Source organism: Lytechinus pictus, chromosome 15 (genome assembly GCF_037042905.1).
Source record: "Lytechinus pictus isolate F3 Inbred chromosome 15, Lp3.0, whole genome shotgun sequence".
NCBI classification, from domain to species: domain Eukaryota; kingdom Metazoa; phylum Echinodermata; class Echinoidea; order Temnopleuroida; family Toxopneustidae; genus Lytechinus; species Lytechinus pictus.
Window position 1 is genome coordinate 29,942,130 of NC_087259.1, and position 18,972 is coordinate 29,961,101.

General features: G+C 34.2%; 1 protein-coding gene across 1 annotated transcript; it reads left to right on the plus strand.

Moving 5' to 3' along the window:
• The first annotated feature begins 5,281 nt into the window (after positions 1-5,281).
• LOC129278068 (LIM/homeobox protein Awh-like) lies at positions 5,282-17,857 on the plus strand. Its single transcript, XM_054914285.2, has 5 exons — positions 5,282-5,984; positions 9,791-9,975; positions 10,471-10,697; positions 13,953-14,372; positions 15,328-17,857. Exons 1-5 carry the CDS (start codon positions 5,883-5,885, stop codon positions 15,405-15,407), a joined length of 1,014 nt encoding a protein of 337 aa, XP_054770260.2. The 5' UTR covers positions 5,282-5,882; the 3' UTR covers positions 15,408-17,857.
• Positions 17,858-18,972: the final 1,115 nt, after the last annotated feature.

Sequence of the window (18,972 nt, forward strand, 5' to 3'; positions counted from 1 at the left end):
ATAGATAGATAGATAGATAGATAGATAGATAGATAGATAGATAGACAGACAGACAGACAGTATAGTATAAGGAACATTTAACAGTGAGATAGATTAATTCAAATTAAAAAGGGATAGCAGAGAAGAGAAGGAAAATAGAAAACAAGGAGGGATTGTAATGAATCGATAAACTTAAAGGGGAAATTCATCCTGAACAAAAATTTGTTGTAAAAATAGCGGGAAAATTATTAATATATCGGTGAAGGTTTGAGGAAAATCCATTACGAAAGTTATTAGAATTTTAAATTTTGGATTTGTGACGTCATAAACGAACAGCTATGTTATGTAATATAAAAAGCACAATTTCAATATTAATTAATGGTTCGTGATGACTTATTTCTGTTTTCTTCTTAGGAACCGGTTGAAATTATTAGTCTATTGATATGCTGAAGGTGCAGTAATAACAATTTTCAATTTGCTGAGACAAATGACATTTCATTGTTTTTTTTACCATACGATATGTATGAAAGCTGGTCGCATAAGATGTCACAAAAATGAAAATTCTAGTAACTTTTTATTCTTTGATTTATTTTTCTCAAACCTTCGGCAATATTCTTCTTTTTTTTTTGCTATTTTTATAAACAACTTTTTGTCAGGGTGAACTTCCCGTTGACCATTTACTTGAAATATCCATATAGCTATTCCAGGGCTCCGTAACACATAACGATCGATCGTACGCTTGATTTTTACGATGGATTGTATATACATTGTAGTCAATGCAATCAATCGTCAAAATTTGTTCTACGATCATTGCTTAGCTTTGTGTTACGGGCTCCTGGAATCCTTAAATAATTATCATTGACAATCCTGGGAATTTAATTCTTGAAATTATCATTGAACTCTCTCTCTCTTCCTTTCCCTTCCGTGATCTGCGCACGAGCAGAAAAAGTCATTTGAGATAAACCATGAAGGTGGCTTTCAAATTCATGATTATTCATGTATTCCTTTCAAAATATTTATTTTATCACATCCAAGCTGAAGAGTGATAAATAGAGCCTTCATAATCACTGGTATTTGACAGTAGCCTAAACAACAGTCAAATGTGCCAAAGGCAGACAATAAAACAGATTTCCAAACTTTATCCCTGATGTACTATTCTAGTCACCTGGTCTATACAATGCCTTTTGTTCTTAGAATTTGAATACTCTACCGGTAAAGCTTACGCAACATCTACATTTGAAAATCATAGTGCTTATCCTAATGAAAAATCACAAAGGTCATTTGAGAAAAGTTGATCATGAGCTAACCGTGAACTGGCTTATTGCTATATACGCAAAATGCTCCAATATTGTCCGATATTTGCTCCGCCGAAAATACCGCTCCGCGATAATTGCTCCGCCGACTCGTCCCACTTTCACTTTATTCCATCTCTTCACTTCTCCTCTCTCTTCCACTCTCCCCCCTCTCACTTTCTCTTTTGCCCTTCCATCTCTCCATTTCCCATCTACCTCTCAACCACATACCTGGATGTTTAACAGACTTTCCACTTAACTTGACTCGGACATAAACATTGATTATCGATCGAATCGTAGAAACGATAGACGGGGTTGATACAAGCTGCCATTTTCCTTGCAGTGTGCAGTCAATCGTATACTAGGGGGTTTTCGCTCATAGACGTATACGATGGGTTCAAGAACAGCGTAGTTGTATTGCCAATTTCCGTCAAATAGACAAATGTTTTTAATGTTTTTTAGAACCGGTAACTTATTATCTATAATATTTATTATATAATGCTTTGTATTGCGTATAAGGGAACTTATTTCATGACCACATGACCTTACCTTTACCTTTTTTTTCTTTTTCAACTGCTAAATTTCTGTATGTTTTACACTTTCTTTCTTTTTGATTGAAAGGCATTGTAATGGCAATGTAACTTCTTTAGATTTATTTTATTTGTATCAATTTGTATATAATTGCATTTTCATTATGTTATATTGTAATGACCTGTTTTTAGGTGAATGAAATAAATGATCAAACAAACAAATAACAGCTAAGAAGTCTTTGTCGAAAATTTGTGAACGGAACACCGGTTTCGTCCTAGTTTTCAGAGCTGATGGAGGATTTCAAGTGTATCGTTTGTCCAGAATGAAGGACTCGACTGCTGTTTTGACTCACCACTAATTTTTTGACAACGTCTTCTTGATCGTTCTTTGTCATGACGGGCATTTGACAATACATTTTACTCTGTTCTTGAATTATCCGTACTGTGCGACGCTGAGAGAAACTACAGACCAATGGGCGTGAATTCTCGCCCCCCCCCCCCACACACACACATCCACCAAGAGGATTCGCGGCGGACAATGACCGTGGCATGGAAGTATCAATACAGTTCTACCCTCGGTTGTTTCGGAAGTGGTTTTAAGCCTGTATCGATTGGTTTATGGCCTCAAATCATTTCACTTGGATGAACCATGGACCTGTAGTAGGTCATGGATGAACTGACTTCGTTTGTAGTATATGTGACTTCGTTTCTATCCGCAGAAAAATATGTATATTCTATTCCTTGGGAGAGGCAATGTGACTGCCCCCTATAGCATCAAGACTATAGCATTTAAAAAATATAAATTTTGAAAAGGGAGTTAATGGAAAGATAGATTTCTTTTTATTTTTTAATGGTATCCACACGTATCTTAAAATTTTGTAAATAAAAAAACTCTCTCTCTCTCAAGCTTGCCCTTTCCCTTTTAATACACATCTCTCATTACTACTGATCAATCTGTATAGTTATTTTTTACAGATGAAGATTGGAGTGCACCTTACAATCAGTGTTTAAGCAGCCCGCCCAATACCAATCTATTTATGAAATTCATTTACACTATAAAAATATTGGTTAAAAATGCTTCATGACCATGAGGGTAATTATGTGTCCAACCAATATTGGGCATTTTCATTTATCCAGTGTGATGAAAATTTTGCCCATTCTATAGTAAATGCTGCTTATTTTTTAACCTAAAAGGACAATATGCTTCCCGTATTGGGTAAAATACTGCCCCAAATTGGAAACATAATTATAACTACCCTCGTGCTGGGTAAAATTTGACCCAATATTTTTTCAGTATATATCAAGATTCAAGAATTTTGTTTTATAAAAAACAACATGAAAACAATAACACGAACAGAAAAAAATCCTGTAACGCCTTGTATATTATGCCAGTATAAGGTACTAAACAAATCTAATTGATAAAACGACATAAATACAATTTAGTATCTCATTATAACCATGTGTTTTTATTGCATGGATATTGAAATAAACAAAATCAAGTGAAATAGATATTTCTTGAAAACAGCACATTCTTTAAACTTGACTATTCGCCAGATTGGAAATAAGTAAATAAACGCCAAAGCTGTCAAAATTAAGTGTAATTAACATGAAGTTATACTAATCCCTTAGAGCTGTATTCAAAGAGATGTGCGATAGACAAATCATATGTATTATTATACATTATTGACAGTTAATAGTAGTTTCGATGATGTTGATATAAAGCAGAAGAGTTTAAGGAGGTAACAATCATGGTGAATACTCTGGAAAACCATGAAGTCACCAGTCATGAACAATATGATATTAACCGGCATCAGTTCAGCCGATACTTTACATGCTGTAGAAATTAAGAAAAACTGTAATTTGGTAAATTGAGTTATAAGTGTCTTAAAGCGATGTTTTTTTTTGTTTTTTTTTTGTGCAAAAGCAAGTTGTGCAAATTATTAAAAATTTCAGATGGTTATACAAGAACCTTCAAGAAATCCAAGATCTGAGAACTCCTAGCCAACTGCATGCTAGAGTTCCGACTTTCCGACATTGGGAAGCACACAATAAATACTAAGATGAAGTTTGGAACGTTAAGGATGAGTTCCCAGCCGTCAGTCACCTCGTTCGACAGGATGGCCTTTGAGAGGTACGATGGTCAAGACAAAAGCACTTCGACTTGGAAGTGATCAAGGAATTAGGGTAGGATAATCCTTCCGTTGTTCTTTTGACCGTCTAAAGCCACGTTCCCTGGTCATCTTCCACTAGGATCCACCCACTGTTTGCTAGATCTGGGACTTCTTTTAAAAGCATTATGGTTCCTTTAGAGGGATGATGTGTCAATTAATTGGTGTGGTTTTGTCTCTTTAATCCCATTTATAAAGTGGATCAAGATTGACGGGGGATCTCGAGGCACGCTTCAAAAGATCTTCAAAATAGACACTTGCTTTTATCAAGGATGGCCCTAGTCAACTGCAACACTTAAGTTCACATTCATTCCGTTTATTTTAATCACTATGCCTACGATTTAAGACGAACTTTCCCTATAAAAAATGTATAAGAGACTTTAGATTTAAGATTCTAAACATGATGAGTAACCTTGAAATGTACTGGTAAACATTGCCATGTCATTATCGCGATGGTTTACATAGGAATATTTCTTAATAAAATTCGGCTGTTTTTGCATGACCGCATTGCATTAAATCCACATTTATCAAATACTCAATGATGAACTAAGATGAAAGTAGGCATCACTCGAATACTGCATCCAAACTATATATACCTAATCTGAATGATATAAAGCGACAAATATCATGAATATATTGCAATTATCCTTACTTGTTATCTTTCACATCAGTTGCTTTCTGAATGATATGTACAAATTTCTTTTTGTATGTATGATCCATTCAAAATTAATTAGTCTCAATTAGAATCATGTTCTTGTTATGAATTTATTTTTGTCTGTTCTGCAGGCATACGGTAAATAATGCAACCGAAATGTAATGAAGTTATTTTGTAACAGAACATTCAGAAACACCAACAGCTATCCAGTACTTAAAAAAAAACCGGTCAAACAAAATATAAAACGTCATAACAATTTTATTTGTACCAGAATGTATGTCAATAAACCATTCATAACAAAATTCGCAATAAAGAATGACAATTTGTGCATTTAATAAAATGATAGATATTAGATTATGGACCAATTATGTAAATGAAAATCAAAATACATCCAAACATAAAAGCAAAGCAGTATTTAATCATGGAGATGTAATAATTCAAACTAGCATTTAAATGGGATTATACATGACTTAATGCCCAAAAGCGACTCAATGTACACTATATAAAATACACTTGTGTATACCAGGGAAAATGTTTTGCTATTGGTGTGAATACACTGACCAGTAGAGTGACCGCCATTGAGTGGACTTCAGGCCAGCGATTGGTCAAGAGCTAACAGAAGGCGTAATAGATGACACGACAGCTGATAGCTACGGCCAGTCGATAGTACGCCAGCTTGATCAAAGCTTCCAGCCGTAGCGGTCAACGGACGAATCCGTGTCGCCTCTCCGTAAGGTATTACATAATCAGCCCATCAATAAATCCATTTCAAGAGCTATATTCCACCAAAAAGCAAATAGAGAATGCCATGTACACATGCGTTTGTTTTAACACGCATATTCAGTCGTCATAAATAATTGCAGGCCCGTTTCCCGATGCAGTGATCTTGCGATTTGGATTGAACTAGGGACTGACGATTCATCTTTTTTTTCTTCAGTAGAATGTTCTTGAAACAATGTTTAAATCTTCGCATTTCCGTCCTTTTTTGTGAATTGGATACTTAACTTTCGTGAAAAATTGCAAGCAGTTATTTATTTACAATCATTGTTCGCCAACGTAAACAATTTAGAAAGATACATTTCACCATTTCGTCTTGGAAAGTTAAGAAGAATGACGCATATTCTCCATACAAGAACGATGGCAGTAATTCATCTCAAATGATTTATCTCTCGGACTTCAACAACTTAAGGAGAATCTTAATTTAAGGACCTGATTTCGTTGACTTGGAATAGTTGGGGTTAAGAGACTGGGGGTCTGTATGGGTCTTGAGACGCACGGCTCGGCGGCCGCGGCGGGGACGGTTCAGGAAACGATGAGTCAACTGGATTCCAAGTCCATAGATACACCATGTACACCGGAGGTCTGCATCAAAATTGTTTCACTTATTTTCTCTCCCACCCCCTCTTTTGATCATATTCTACCGATTTATCCTTAACATTTTAGTTTATTAACTTATCTCCTTGTAACCCCAACTAGAATTTTCTTTAATGTTATTTAAACGTATGTTTTGTTTTTTTTTTAACTATACTTAATAGGCCTATAAACTGTTTTACATTGTACCCTGAAATTGTCCAGTCACCTCTCAGAAAATACTCAATTTCTTGTATCTAAGACATTTGGTCTGTTATGGTCATAATGATCATGACTTCCAGAGCTATATTTTTGGATTTCATCACATTCTCAAAGATTATAAACCATGACAAATCAGGTTCGAAATATGCTTTCAAATGAAAAATGAACAAGAAATAGAGATTTCGTCGGTTTGGTTTTACAGTGCGTTTTATTTTGTCCTTGAAGAAGTATCAAATTTGCCGTAAAAGTGTGTAGACTGCTAAACTATTTACTTTCAAAATCATTTTGATAAAGATATATATGAATTGTGATAATGTTTAAAAGAAAAATTATAACTATTTGGCAAATTATTATCTATATTGTAATGATTTTATGATAATATAATTCAAATTAGGATTGAATCAAAGAGTAGTGTATAATCTTGTACATGTCATTCTAAATTTCAAATAGACAGCAAAAAATACCCCTATACAATATTTTGATGTTCAATGTTATTGAATTGTGAAACGAAACTCGAACAAAAATAAGGATATCATTTTGAATCAGGTCAATTCAGGATTTGAAAATATTTGACACAACCATCCTCTGAACATGGACCTATGATCTGAAGTACAGACCTTACCAAAGAAAATAAATAACCATCGAGGAAAACATAAGCATCTTTATTGTTTTACGTCTCAACATAATTAAATGTTATGCAGTAGGAATTATCTTTTCATTAAAAAAATGACTATTTGAAACGGAAAGCTGATTTAGTACATTCCTACACAGATCATGAAAACTACACTATACAAATTTATTGATTAACAAACAACATTGCCCACGGCCTGTTTGTACTAACGTTTTTAATATCTTCATAAACTTTCTTATATGAAGATAAATAATAACTTTTGCAAATTCATAAATTGAAAGACCACAATCAGATCCTTCCATATATTGTAGAATACTTCGGTTAAATTATGAATGAAACTCAATATGTTTAACTCAACTCTTCCGGTATATAACAGAGATTTATAGGGCTGATAATTGTTTTATATTTTCAAAACGAACAGATATAATGACAAATAAACAACTGGTACATGAGAATTAAAATAAATCTTCGATGTCAGTAAATGTTTACCAACAAAGTCACTTTAATTTTTTCGAATATGTCAAATTATCAATATATACTTTTATAGCTATATATCGTATCAGTCGTACACTAAATAAAATAAATCTGGATCAGATTTGACCCGGTAGTTAAAATAAAAACCGAAATTTTTAACAGTTCGTCAGTTGAGTTTATGACTTATATTGCAGGCTATCTTTTAAAATGTACGATGTAAAACTGAACCGAATGGAACACATCTTCAGATATTAAAATCACCATGGGGTTTTAATTTAATACCAAATATGTCGATAATAAACATAATTTCGTATGATAAAGCACAAAAGGATGCTGAACTATGATTTGAAAGGGGTGTAACTAATGCTAAGTGCCACCGACTTGTGTTTGATACCTCTCAACAAATATTGGGTAAAAATGCTCCATGAGGGCAATTATATGCCCAACCAACATCGGGCATTTCTTTGGGGCATTTTTTTTATCCAGTGTGATGAAAATTTTGCCCATTCTAAAGTAATTGCTGCTTATTTTTTAGCCTTACTGGGCAATATGCTTCCCGCATTGGGTAAATACTGCCCCAAATTGGTTGGACATCGAATAACCCTTGTGCTGGTTAAAATTTTAACCAATATTTTTTACAGTGTACCACTCTCGGGGAAATAAATAAAAGTCCTCTTTTAATATTTTATAAGAACTTCTGCTTTCCTTAGATCAGTAATCGTGTATTGATTTTCTCAATATCAAGGTACATAGGAGTCCTTTATAATTCAATTTGATCAAAAGGAAAGTGATTAGATATTCTTCTCTTCTGCATACATTCATATCATTCGTAAAAAAAATCATAGCATAACAAACATAACACTGTTTACGGTTTTTGGCATTATAGATACTAAAAATATACAATCTAAATTCGAAGGATTTAAAATAAATCCAGATCGGCTGTCAATGGTGACCAGCCAAATTTTGAATTCATTTTTAATCTTTAGGATTAACTTTTAAATCTCAAATGATTTAAATTCAAATCTTTTACCATAATGTTTGAATCCTAATGGTTTGAATCTTAATCTAATATTCGACTGGTCACTATTCACAGCCGATCTGGATTAATTTTAAATCCTTGGAATTAAAGTGTAATTCAACATAAAATATTATCTACTACCAAACTATTACAAAATTTACAATTAGCAGGAGAAGGATTGTCATCATAACTGATATGACATAAGAGGAAACTAATTATTGAAGAACGTGAAAATCTCGAGAAAATTAATAATCCTGATTGCTAAACTACATATTTCATTCATAATAAGGCTACCGTTTATTACTGCTCAAGTGGGAAACCGTGTGAGAGTAATTACTGGAGTTATCGTTCTCGCACAAATACGAACTGAAACCAAAGCAAAAAAAGTATTTAAACATTTCGATATTCATACATTTCTACTATTTTGTCCACAGCCTAAAATCTCCTGAAGTTTATTATTCCAATTCCGAAAGTGTAGTTTTGTATGATTATGATATGATAAAACAAATTATTATATCTTAATTTTGACTTTAAATCTTTCTTTAAGACAACTTTGCATTTCTTGTTCTTTCCCGACATTGTATGACCGTATAATAAATATATCCAATGCTCCATCTATATACTCTGATCTTTTTTCCTTTCATCCTCAATCTATTGAATAGATTGAATTTAATTTATTTTCACACTTTCATCAAAATTCATAAAAATCACATACAACACAAGACGATTGTAATATTATAAATGAATACTGCATCAAAAATTGATTCTTTTCCACCTGTTTTACTTGCGATTAGTAATAATGATAATAATATTGATAACAATATTAATAACGATGTAATGATAATAACTCTAACGATAGCTACTTCTGGCTTCCAGCAGGCCCTGCGTAAGTTTTTGATTTTACAATAGTAGGCCTATACCCATGATACCAATTACTGATCTGTGCATTGAATCTACAAGCATGATCCCTATGATAGCGTTTGAGTTGGATTTACGTATTTTATTGATCCCTGAACGTCACTCTTCACCTAATTCGTACCATAGTCTATCTCTGTCAACCAACCGATGTGTTTATATTTGTTTTACGACCGTTAAGAATTTGTCACGCTTTCTTTCAATTACAATAAAACGGTCGTCTAACGCAATTTGATTGTTCAATTCAACACTACACGTAAGATTAAATGATTATGGCTCTGAAATGCGAATGCTGTGATCCATCTTATTATCAGAAAATTTAGTATGTTTATATAAGTATTTTGAAATCTCTTTGACTTGTTAAGTATTTAATTGGATTCATGGTCACTTCGGCACCATCATCATCATCATCACCATCATTATCGCTTTCATTAACAGAATAATATCATTGTTGCTGTTAATATCTGACTTCATCCTTTTATTCTCTTTTATCTCCTCCATTCTTCTTGTCTTTCTCCCCCTCTCCCACCTGCTTCTCTCCTTCCCTCATCTCCAGAGCAAATTTGAGAAATGTATTGGTTGTTCCAAACCTATAGTTGATCGGTTCTTACTGAAGATTGGGCGTGGTCTTAGCTGGCATTCATCGTGTCTTCGATGCCTGGAATGTGAGGAGAGTCTGAGTTCACATCAGAGCTGTTACTTCAAGGACCAGAATGTATTCTGCAGGAGATGCTATTCCAGGTGAGAAGAGGTTGGATGATGAAGATGTTGAGGGTGGTGACGATTACTATCATGACTATGGTGGTGATGATGGTGGTGGTGTTGGTGGCGGCGGTTGTTATGATTGAAGTGCTCATACATCATCATCGCCATGATAATTTATGATGACGATGATGATGACGTTTCTGATGGTAATGGTGATGATGATGATGATGATGATGATGATGATGATGATAATGATGATGATGATGATAATGATGATGACGATGATGATGATGACGTTTATGATGATGATGATGAAGATGATGATGACTTATTATGATGGTAATGATAATGATGGTGTTGGCGGCGGAGGTGGTGGTTATAATGATATACTGATAACGATTAAGAGGTTATCATAATAATCACTGAGCTGTATTTCTTACTGCTAAAAATACAAACATCACTCATGAATGATGAATCAACGTTTTCTTTTAAATTAACATTAATTCATATCCTATTTGTATTTAATTACAGAGAGTTCGGCACCAAGTGCGCCCGATGCCTTCGGAGCATCGATTCAAGCGACTGGGTTCGGAGGGCGAGGGAGCACGTCTACCATCTTGCTTGCTTTGCTTGCGACAACTGCAAGAGACAACTCTCAACGGGGGAAGAGTTTGCCATGATTGAGAATAGGGTGTTGTGCAAGTCGCATTATCTCGAGTTGGTGGAAGCAACATGCCGCAGCAACGGAGACGGAAGCGGTAAGCATTTCTTATTAATTTGCAGTGATTATTTAGGCTATGAAGTTTATCTGATTGGCAAGAAAGTTTGAATGTTTGTGGTTGTGGGTATAGCACCTACAACATGTAGAAGACTGACAGGTTTGGGTCATATCTGAGGAACCTTAGGATATAGTTAAAAAAGGGAGATAGAACACTGACTTTGTCTTGCATTTGAGTTGTAATCATCAGTCAGCAACTGTCATTTCACCTCAGCTTTGACGCATCCCTATTTAATGTATTATGAATTAGCATATATTTTACAACGTTGCTTACTTTATGAACCTTATTATACAGTAGATGTTTAAAAGACTAAATACCCATGCTTAATTTATTGAGAATCGAATATTAAGAATTAAACTTTGTGTTTTAATTCATATATAGATTCACATAATAAAGAGTGTTATAAATATTTTAAACATCGTTTTTACTGTGTATAGGCCTACATGTTTTATTTCCCACAATTTCCCTTTGTTTCTAAAGAAAATAACTTATTATGAAAGAACTATTTTTATACCTCAGTTACGAATGATTACATTGCATAATACGTTTGAAATTAAAATTCAAACAGTACACTTCAACGAAACCAGGGATTACAGTAATTTTAATGTTGTCAGAAAACGCGTCTTAGAGAATTATCTTTCAATAGACGATCATTAGTAAAGGCCAATGCAATTAAGACATCACTGCTAAATGATCGTAATTACATTCGTCAAGACAAGAAAGGCAAAAACCAGCAATGAACGCCATAAACTATCATTTAGGAACTCGGCTTATTAAGATGGGGAAGAGGGCTATATCTGGGAATAATGTTATTGGTAGTATTATCATGGCCCTGGGAAGTGGGGGTGCTGGGATGCTGAAGCACACCCAAGATTTCCCCAGGGGTGCTGCGTGTATTATTCTCCATAGGCATCAACCCCCCCCCCCCCCATAGGCGATATGTAAGGAAAAGGACCAACATTTTGTGTTGTGCAACCCCCCCCTTTTTTTTAAGTCAAATTCTTGGGACCAAACCGAGCCTCATTTTGTAGTGAATACCTTTTTTCTTCTTTTTCCCACTCAAAATTACTTTAGCACCCCATGCAAAAAAAATCGTTCACAGGGCCCTGAGTATGTGCATATAGCTGGATTAATTCTTGTTTTTCAAAATGTTCTATTTTTTTATTTCACAAATATATTCAGGACGTGATTTCACTTCTCTGCGATAGGTCTATAAAGTTTTCTTGGTCAATTTAAATATTTTTCCTCACTTTCCCCAAATTACGATTGTTATTGTAATTCAATCTGATGCATTTTCTATCTACTTATTATTTGAGTTTAACTATGTATAACTTTCTTTCTTTTGTTATCATGTTTTTCAATTGATTGGGTTTACGTTCAAATTTTAATCACTTTTGTTCTGTCAAATATCATTTTCCAAATATATTCTATTCGGATTGATGAGGATTTTTATTAGGCTCTTATTCGTGGCTAATAAAAATGAATAATAGTAAATTCTACTCTGGAGGGTGCTCAGGGCGCTTGTTACCGCTATACCGTTACCGTGTTTTTTTTTAATATAAACCTGTTTCATAAAGAACGATTATGGTTACCATGGTAACTTTGTCATAATCCATGCAAACTTTGATTTTATTTGACTGCTGAGGCCTGCTAACCATGTTACCATAGTAACTATGTAGTAACCATATAACCGGTTACAGATTACGTCAAATCAACATGATGAATTTTCAGGGCGGAGATTCATCAAAATTGTCGTCTGATTAAAGTTGTCATATATTTAACAATTTTCCGTTGTTTTGCTTGGCTGAGAAGACATTTGTCGTAGTAACGTTTTTGATAATATTGTGACAACTTTCATAACAGTAGTCTCGGTGACTATTGACCTCAATGTGTTTACTACAAGTCTAAAATGATTCGACTATTTACATTTTTCCTTTTTATTTGAAATATCATATTCAGTCCTAAATACTCGCGTCTGATTGGTTGAAAAAGCAAGTTACGTTGGATTTTTGGAGTTGAGATTGAAATCTTAACGGAGCCTCCCTGTCTTCACTAATTATAGTTCCCCTCTTGACTGAATGACACACAATTTTCTCTCTTGGTCGCTTATTTCTCTCGCATTCAAAATAATGAATGAAACTTTGTGGGGTTTGAATTTCACCCCAGTCATTAAAAAAATGATGCATCTCAGAATTATCAGCGAGAAGGGGGGGGGGGGGGGGTTATGACAGCCCCTACTGTAAACATTCTGCTTCCGCAGTTGTGTGTATAGGCTCATAATGTCATGATGAACCTTAAACGTGGCAGTGTGTTTGTTTAGTTTAAAAATTACAAGGTTTTATTTGACGTCAGAGAAGCTATGCATTTCAATACCATTCTTAATTCGTTATTGTAGCCTAGCAACCTCTCTTTATCTTTTTCATACTTATCTTGAATACTATAGGCCTAGTACATCTAAAGAAACGAGGAAAAACAACTTTCTATACCCTGCCTATATGTTTGCCTTAATCAGTCCAACCAACAATTACCCGGGGCAATTACACTACTTGTTTTGGATGAATAGAGAAAATCAACAAAATAACACTGAAAATTTCATCAAAATCGGATGTAAAATAAGAAAGTTATGATATCGATGAACTTTGCTTATTTTCACAAATCGGTTATGCCCTGTTTGCAAATAAGTGAGCCAATGAGGTAACACACTCACAAGTTCTTTTGTATTTTATCATGATATCAAAATACTATATGATTTTGATAACTTTGGTGATAAAAAATCTCTTTACTGATTCGCAGGAAATTGAAAAACTGTACATGTTACATAAGGAACAAACCAAGCTTTATATTATTTGAGGGGAAATAAAAAATATATATATATATTCAGATACATCCAAGTAATGAATATTAATGAGTGTGTGACATCATTGACTCATTACAACTTTGGTTTTTAGATCACGAGCGTAGAGTAGAGTCTTCGAAGCGAGGTGCTCTGTTTTACGAAATGTAATGATTCAAAATAATCTAAAATAGTTTTAGTTATATTTTGTTCGAATGGTAGTGTTTGGCCGCTTGTCTGAACCCTAGCTGTATTTTAATTAAGTTTAATTAACTTGATTTTGTATTTAAAAAAATTGTAGGATTATACGATGCATTTGTACTGCTTATTTCTGCTTATATTTTCCAGTATTTATAGGATGCAATAATTTTTTTCATCATTCTCTCATTTTTCACGATTAGGTTCGGAGTATGGAGGTGAAGGAAGCGGTAGCGAACGTCCACAGCAAAAGACCAAGCGAATCCGAACAACTTTCACCGAGGACCAACTCGAAGTCCTGCAAGCGAACTTCAACGTGGATAGCAATCCAGATGGGCAGGACCTCGAACGTATCGCCCAGATCACCGGGCTGAGTAAGCGTGTCACACAGGTCTGGTTTCAAAACTCACGGGCACGGCAGAAGAAACACAGCACACCGCACGGGATGGAGACCGCCGCGACAGGCGGGAAGTGTACGCCCGGAGGGATGGGGAGCGGTGGCGGCACAGGTGGAGGTGGTGGTGATGGTGTTGGACTGACCGGATCGGACGGGTACAACGGGAGGAGTGGTGGAGGTCTGTCACTCGCCGTGAGGAAATCATCCCCTTTGCAGCCAAAATTTGGTAAGACGTGTTAACATGGTTATTGAGCAGTTAGGAAATATTTTCAGATAAAAATATTGGTCGTGCCATTTTCGAGTAAACTTTGCAAAGGCTGTTTTTTTTTAATGATTTGTGATTATAAATCGAGGCGGAGGGCGGAGAGGGGAACGGGGTGCAGGGAGCATTTATCTTCCCAAGAGATCGATTTTCAAAACCCACTATCTGTTGAAAAGAAATTAAAAAGAAGGCACGCCAGTGTGCTGAAAAAGTAAGTTGTACGTCAAATCTGTATATACCTATTAATTTGAGTATTTTCTTTAACTGATTTGCATCTTATAAAATTATACCCACTATATTAAATTTTTGAACCCCAAAAGGAACATTTATACCAACCTTTGGGGGGTACACCCTTATTGGAAAAGGTTGAAAAAATGCAACTTTTAAATTTAAATTTGCACCAAGAAATGCTTGTTTGCTCCCTAAAAGGCAAATTTGAACCTTTTGAGGTGAATAATACCTGACATTAAAAAGGTTCAAATTTGACCCCTTATTATATGGTTCATTTATGCACCCTATGTGGTGCTTAATATAGCTAATTGCACCCTTAAATGTACACAAAATGAGCAAAACTGCATTAATTAGCACCCTTTGTGATGCTACTATATTATAAAACATTGGGGTTCAGTGTGTACGCCTTGATTAATTTGTTTTTACGAGTCTTATCGATATCATCACTCTCAATTATGTCTTATAATTACCGTTATTATCATCATTTTTAGTATTATCCTCATTATCATCATCATAATCATCATTCATGTCACTATCTTGATAATCATTATTATTATTAATTTAATAAGATATATCAATACCATGTTCAACCTCATTCGGCCATCACTATCACTTCCACTTTGTGTATGACTATATAATATTTATATAATCATTACTTATTTTGCTATTCTTTTTGTATTATTTACAGTGGATATGTTGGAATCCTGCGGGAAATGTGGAATGATCTACTGCCTCTGTGAGAAACTCGCCATCTCTTCCTCATCATGACATAATCACGTGACACGATCACCTGATGCAATCACCTGATACAATCACATATCACCTGCAAGAAAGCACACAAAACCAAAGACTATATTTAACCTTATGTGGAGGAGATGGGAGAAAGTTTTAGCTTCGAAAATTGTGGAGAAATTCTAATAAAAATTGAAAATATCCAAAGCAAAGGACATTCTGCATAATTCTCCAGGAAACAGTATTATATACTTGTCATCATTTTTCCTGTTGATCAAATCAGAAGGGAGAGGGAGGGGGGTTGGGTAGACGGAAAGGGTTTTACTGGTGATAGGTATATAGTGTCACTATGATAATGTATCATGTTTAATTTATGTTTTAATGGAAGTTTCAGTGCAATATTAAAGTTTGTAGGTAAATGTTGTTGACATACAGTATTTTTCTGCCATAGCCTTCAAATCTTTATCGTATACAATTTTTGTTTTCCAAATGTGATCTATTCTTGTGAAGTTTGTTTTTAAGATTATATGATTCACTGGGAAATTAGAATTCATTAAACATAGGCACAATAAAAAAGTTCTCTCTTCATTTCCTTTTGTTGCAAAAACATGAATCTGTTGTCACCCACGCACAATAAGCTTGTTACGTACAGAAAATGATTTTATTTATAGAAAAAACATTCTTTTCATAATCTTTGAGATAAAGGGAGGTGATCTAGAGAGGGATGGAGGGGGTATAGAAAATAATGTAAAGGTGAGAAAGAGGGTGATAATAAAGAGATGGAAACATGGTTTACGCAAAAGAAAATTTTCAAGATTAATTTCTTAATCTAAGTTATGGTAAATTTGATATAGGGGCGGAGAAAGAGTTATGCCGAGATAGCCTGCGCCTGTATGGGCGTCAGCATTATTCTCATTATCAAGTAAAAATGATATGAATTATATTAGAATATTATTTTATTCAGTAGTTTTATACAATCTAGTTCGACAGTGGACGAGAACCTAGTCATTCTGACCAGATTGTGGTATCATTTTCGACGAGAGTCATACCAATCAGTCGATGACCTGTGATTTTAGATTCTGTTCGCATCTAGTCGTGCATCGAAACTAAAGTACATTCACTGGTACGATCCCAAAGTGCGATGGCGCCAAAAATACATTTTGCATTGGTTTTCAAACGTTGGGTGTGTTAAACGAACGAATAAATCTATACAAAACGATCGCTTAAAAATTTTGATATAGCAGGACAAGGCCAATTTCCGTTTAAATATTGGTTAAAACAAAGTCAATCGATGAGTTTTTAAAAGTACGTTATGGGGTCATGCGAAGTAACGAACAGCTGTTGTCAGTTTTGGCCTGTGCGCAGGTGGTCTGCGCAACATTACGTAACCTCATCCCGGATTCATATTTTGTTTCTTCGTCTATGTTTTTTGTATTGATTCTTCAGTGATGTGTAAAATTTATTTTCATTTACTAATCAATGAAAGGTTGTTTCACTTTCCGCAAAACAACTATTTGCGACTATTGTTTAATCATAAATGAGATTGGTCAATACGTCTGGCCTGATATATTGTATGACCCATTTTGATAATCATCATTATTACAAAAACAAAAATATTGGATTAAACGTACCAGAGAAAAAAATTGTTGACTTTAACCATTCGGATTTGGCCACAATATACTTGGGTTATTTTGAAAAATGTTATTTCTAAATGTTGAAATTGCTTTTTTTTTTACTAACAAAGATCATTATTTGAAGGCACTTTTAGCTAATTCGATTTCCATAAAATATTACCATCACCTATATACAATTTGATAAAGACGTTTTTATACTTTTAATATTTTAAAAGTCTTGTTTGGTATAATTGCACTTTTCGGAGAAAAGTATATTGCTGATAATTATGATTGCTTATTTGCTGTTGAAAATTAGCCTGTATACTGTGCACAACTCTTAACGCATCATAGTGATTATTTACGATGTAATTTTACTTGCTTAGTTAGGATCATAAATTGTGTTGTCATTTCATATAGTTATCACGTTGGTCGAGACTTGAATTTAAGAACTAAGGTTTGTAAACAAGAATGTTCAACAATTCAAGCGAATTTAAAATGTACTTAAAACAGCAGTTTGCAAAGTATTACTTTGAAAACTTTTTTGTCGTGAAAATATGATCCCAAGTAATTTTAATATTCATCCTCCTTTTACGAAAGCCATTTTGATTTATCTGAATCGCGTTTCATAAATACTTGTTATAATAACAAATGCTCAATATCTATAACAAATTTACCATCAGCCAATCAGATAAAAGGATTTCAGTTGCTTTTAACTGTCATTGTAAATGTGTTATCATAACAACTTTTATGAAACGGACCCCTGTTCTTTGTGATGTATTGTGTTATTGAAAGTGAAATTATATTTAAATCTACGAACTTTGTTACAAGAGGCATGATTAAATGTTCGAAACAATATCATGAAAATCCAGTCAATGAGCAAGATTGTTTGCGTATGTTTTTATTTATATATAGATATCCACAGCCTTGCTCAATTGAGATGTTTTTTTATTATGTATAGTAATCATCATGATCATTGAAAAAAGGACTGAAGCCAGATAATATTGAGATGAGAAAAGTGATTGAAAGAAAAAAAGGTTGAGATCGAGAGAATGATTATAAAGGGCAAAGAGGGGGGGGGGGGGGGTAAGGGATAAAGGAGAAAAAGAGGGGAGGGACGAGAATGAGTGGGAGAGAGAGAGGGAGGGTCGGGATGTAACAGAAAGATTATCTTAAAATATTTGTCTATTTTCGATGTGAAAAATTACTCTCAAAGCATCATGTAAATAGGAATGTAGGCTTACAGATATTTATATGAAGAAAAGAATTGAAGTATGCCTTGCTGATATTATAAGAACATTATCTTTGAACAAAACATTTTTTTTATAAAGCGTCAATCAAGTAATCTGAAAAAAAAAAAACAATCATCGAAAATCTCTATTTTGTTCAAACATCAGAAGAGTACCAATGGCATCCATCGTCTTGATCATGCTCATTAGTAAACAACTTTTCATCACTTCCATCTGGTTGGACACAGTGGGGTTATCATTATTATAACCAAAATAAAAAAATTTGGGAAATGGAAAAAATGAGGGGAAGGTGATAATGGAAGGAGAGAGGATGTGAAGAGGAGAGCGTTGAGTCGTATAGAACAATTAGTTTTTTGTTCATTGAGAACTTAATAAATGAAATACCCTATAGCTCTACCCCTAGCTGGATTGAAAATAATAACTGCAAGAACATTCAATAAAACCATGTAAAATTATACCATACCGGTTGGTGCTGAGAAAAGACTACATCAAACACTTCACACTGGTGTTAAATGAAGGTGTTAATTCAACATCCATTGGTGTAATATATCAACACAATTTTGGTGTTACATTCTAAACTCTGTCATGACTGTCTAGTGCACTTTTAACACCCAATGATGCCTCTCACAACAATAACTATTGCTTTTAACACCATAGTTTTGTAATACAGTGTATTGGATTCGATAATGTATTATTGTAGAATCAATTCATGTCACAAATATTAATTCTGTAACAAGGTAT

What these genes read in the sequence shown, in the direction of transcription:
- LOC129278068 (XM_054914285.2), top strand. Translation starts at nt 5,883, where the DNA reads ATGGGTCTTGAGACGCACGGCTCGGCGGCCGCGGCGGGGACGGTTCAG. An exon ending in ATACACCATGTACACCGGAG is followed by an intron (nt 5,985 to 9,790) that starts GTCTGCATCAAA and finishes CCTCATCTCCAG; the next exon opens with AGCAAATTTGAGAAATGTAT. An exon ending in TGCAGGAGATGCTATTCCAG is followed by an intron (nt 9,976 to 10,470) that starts GTGAGAAGAGGT and finishes ATTTAATTACAG; the next exon opens with AGAGTTCGGCACCAAGTGCG.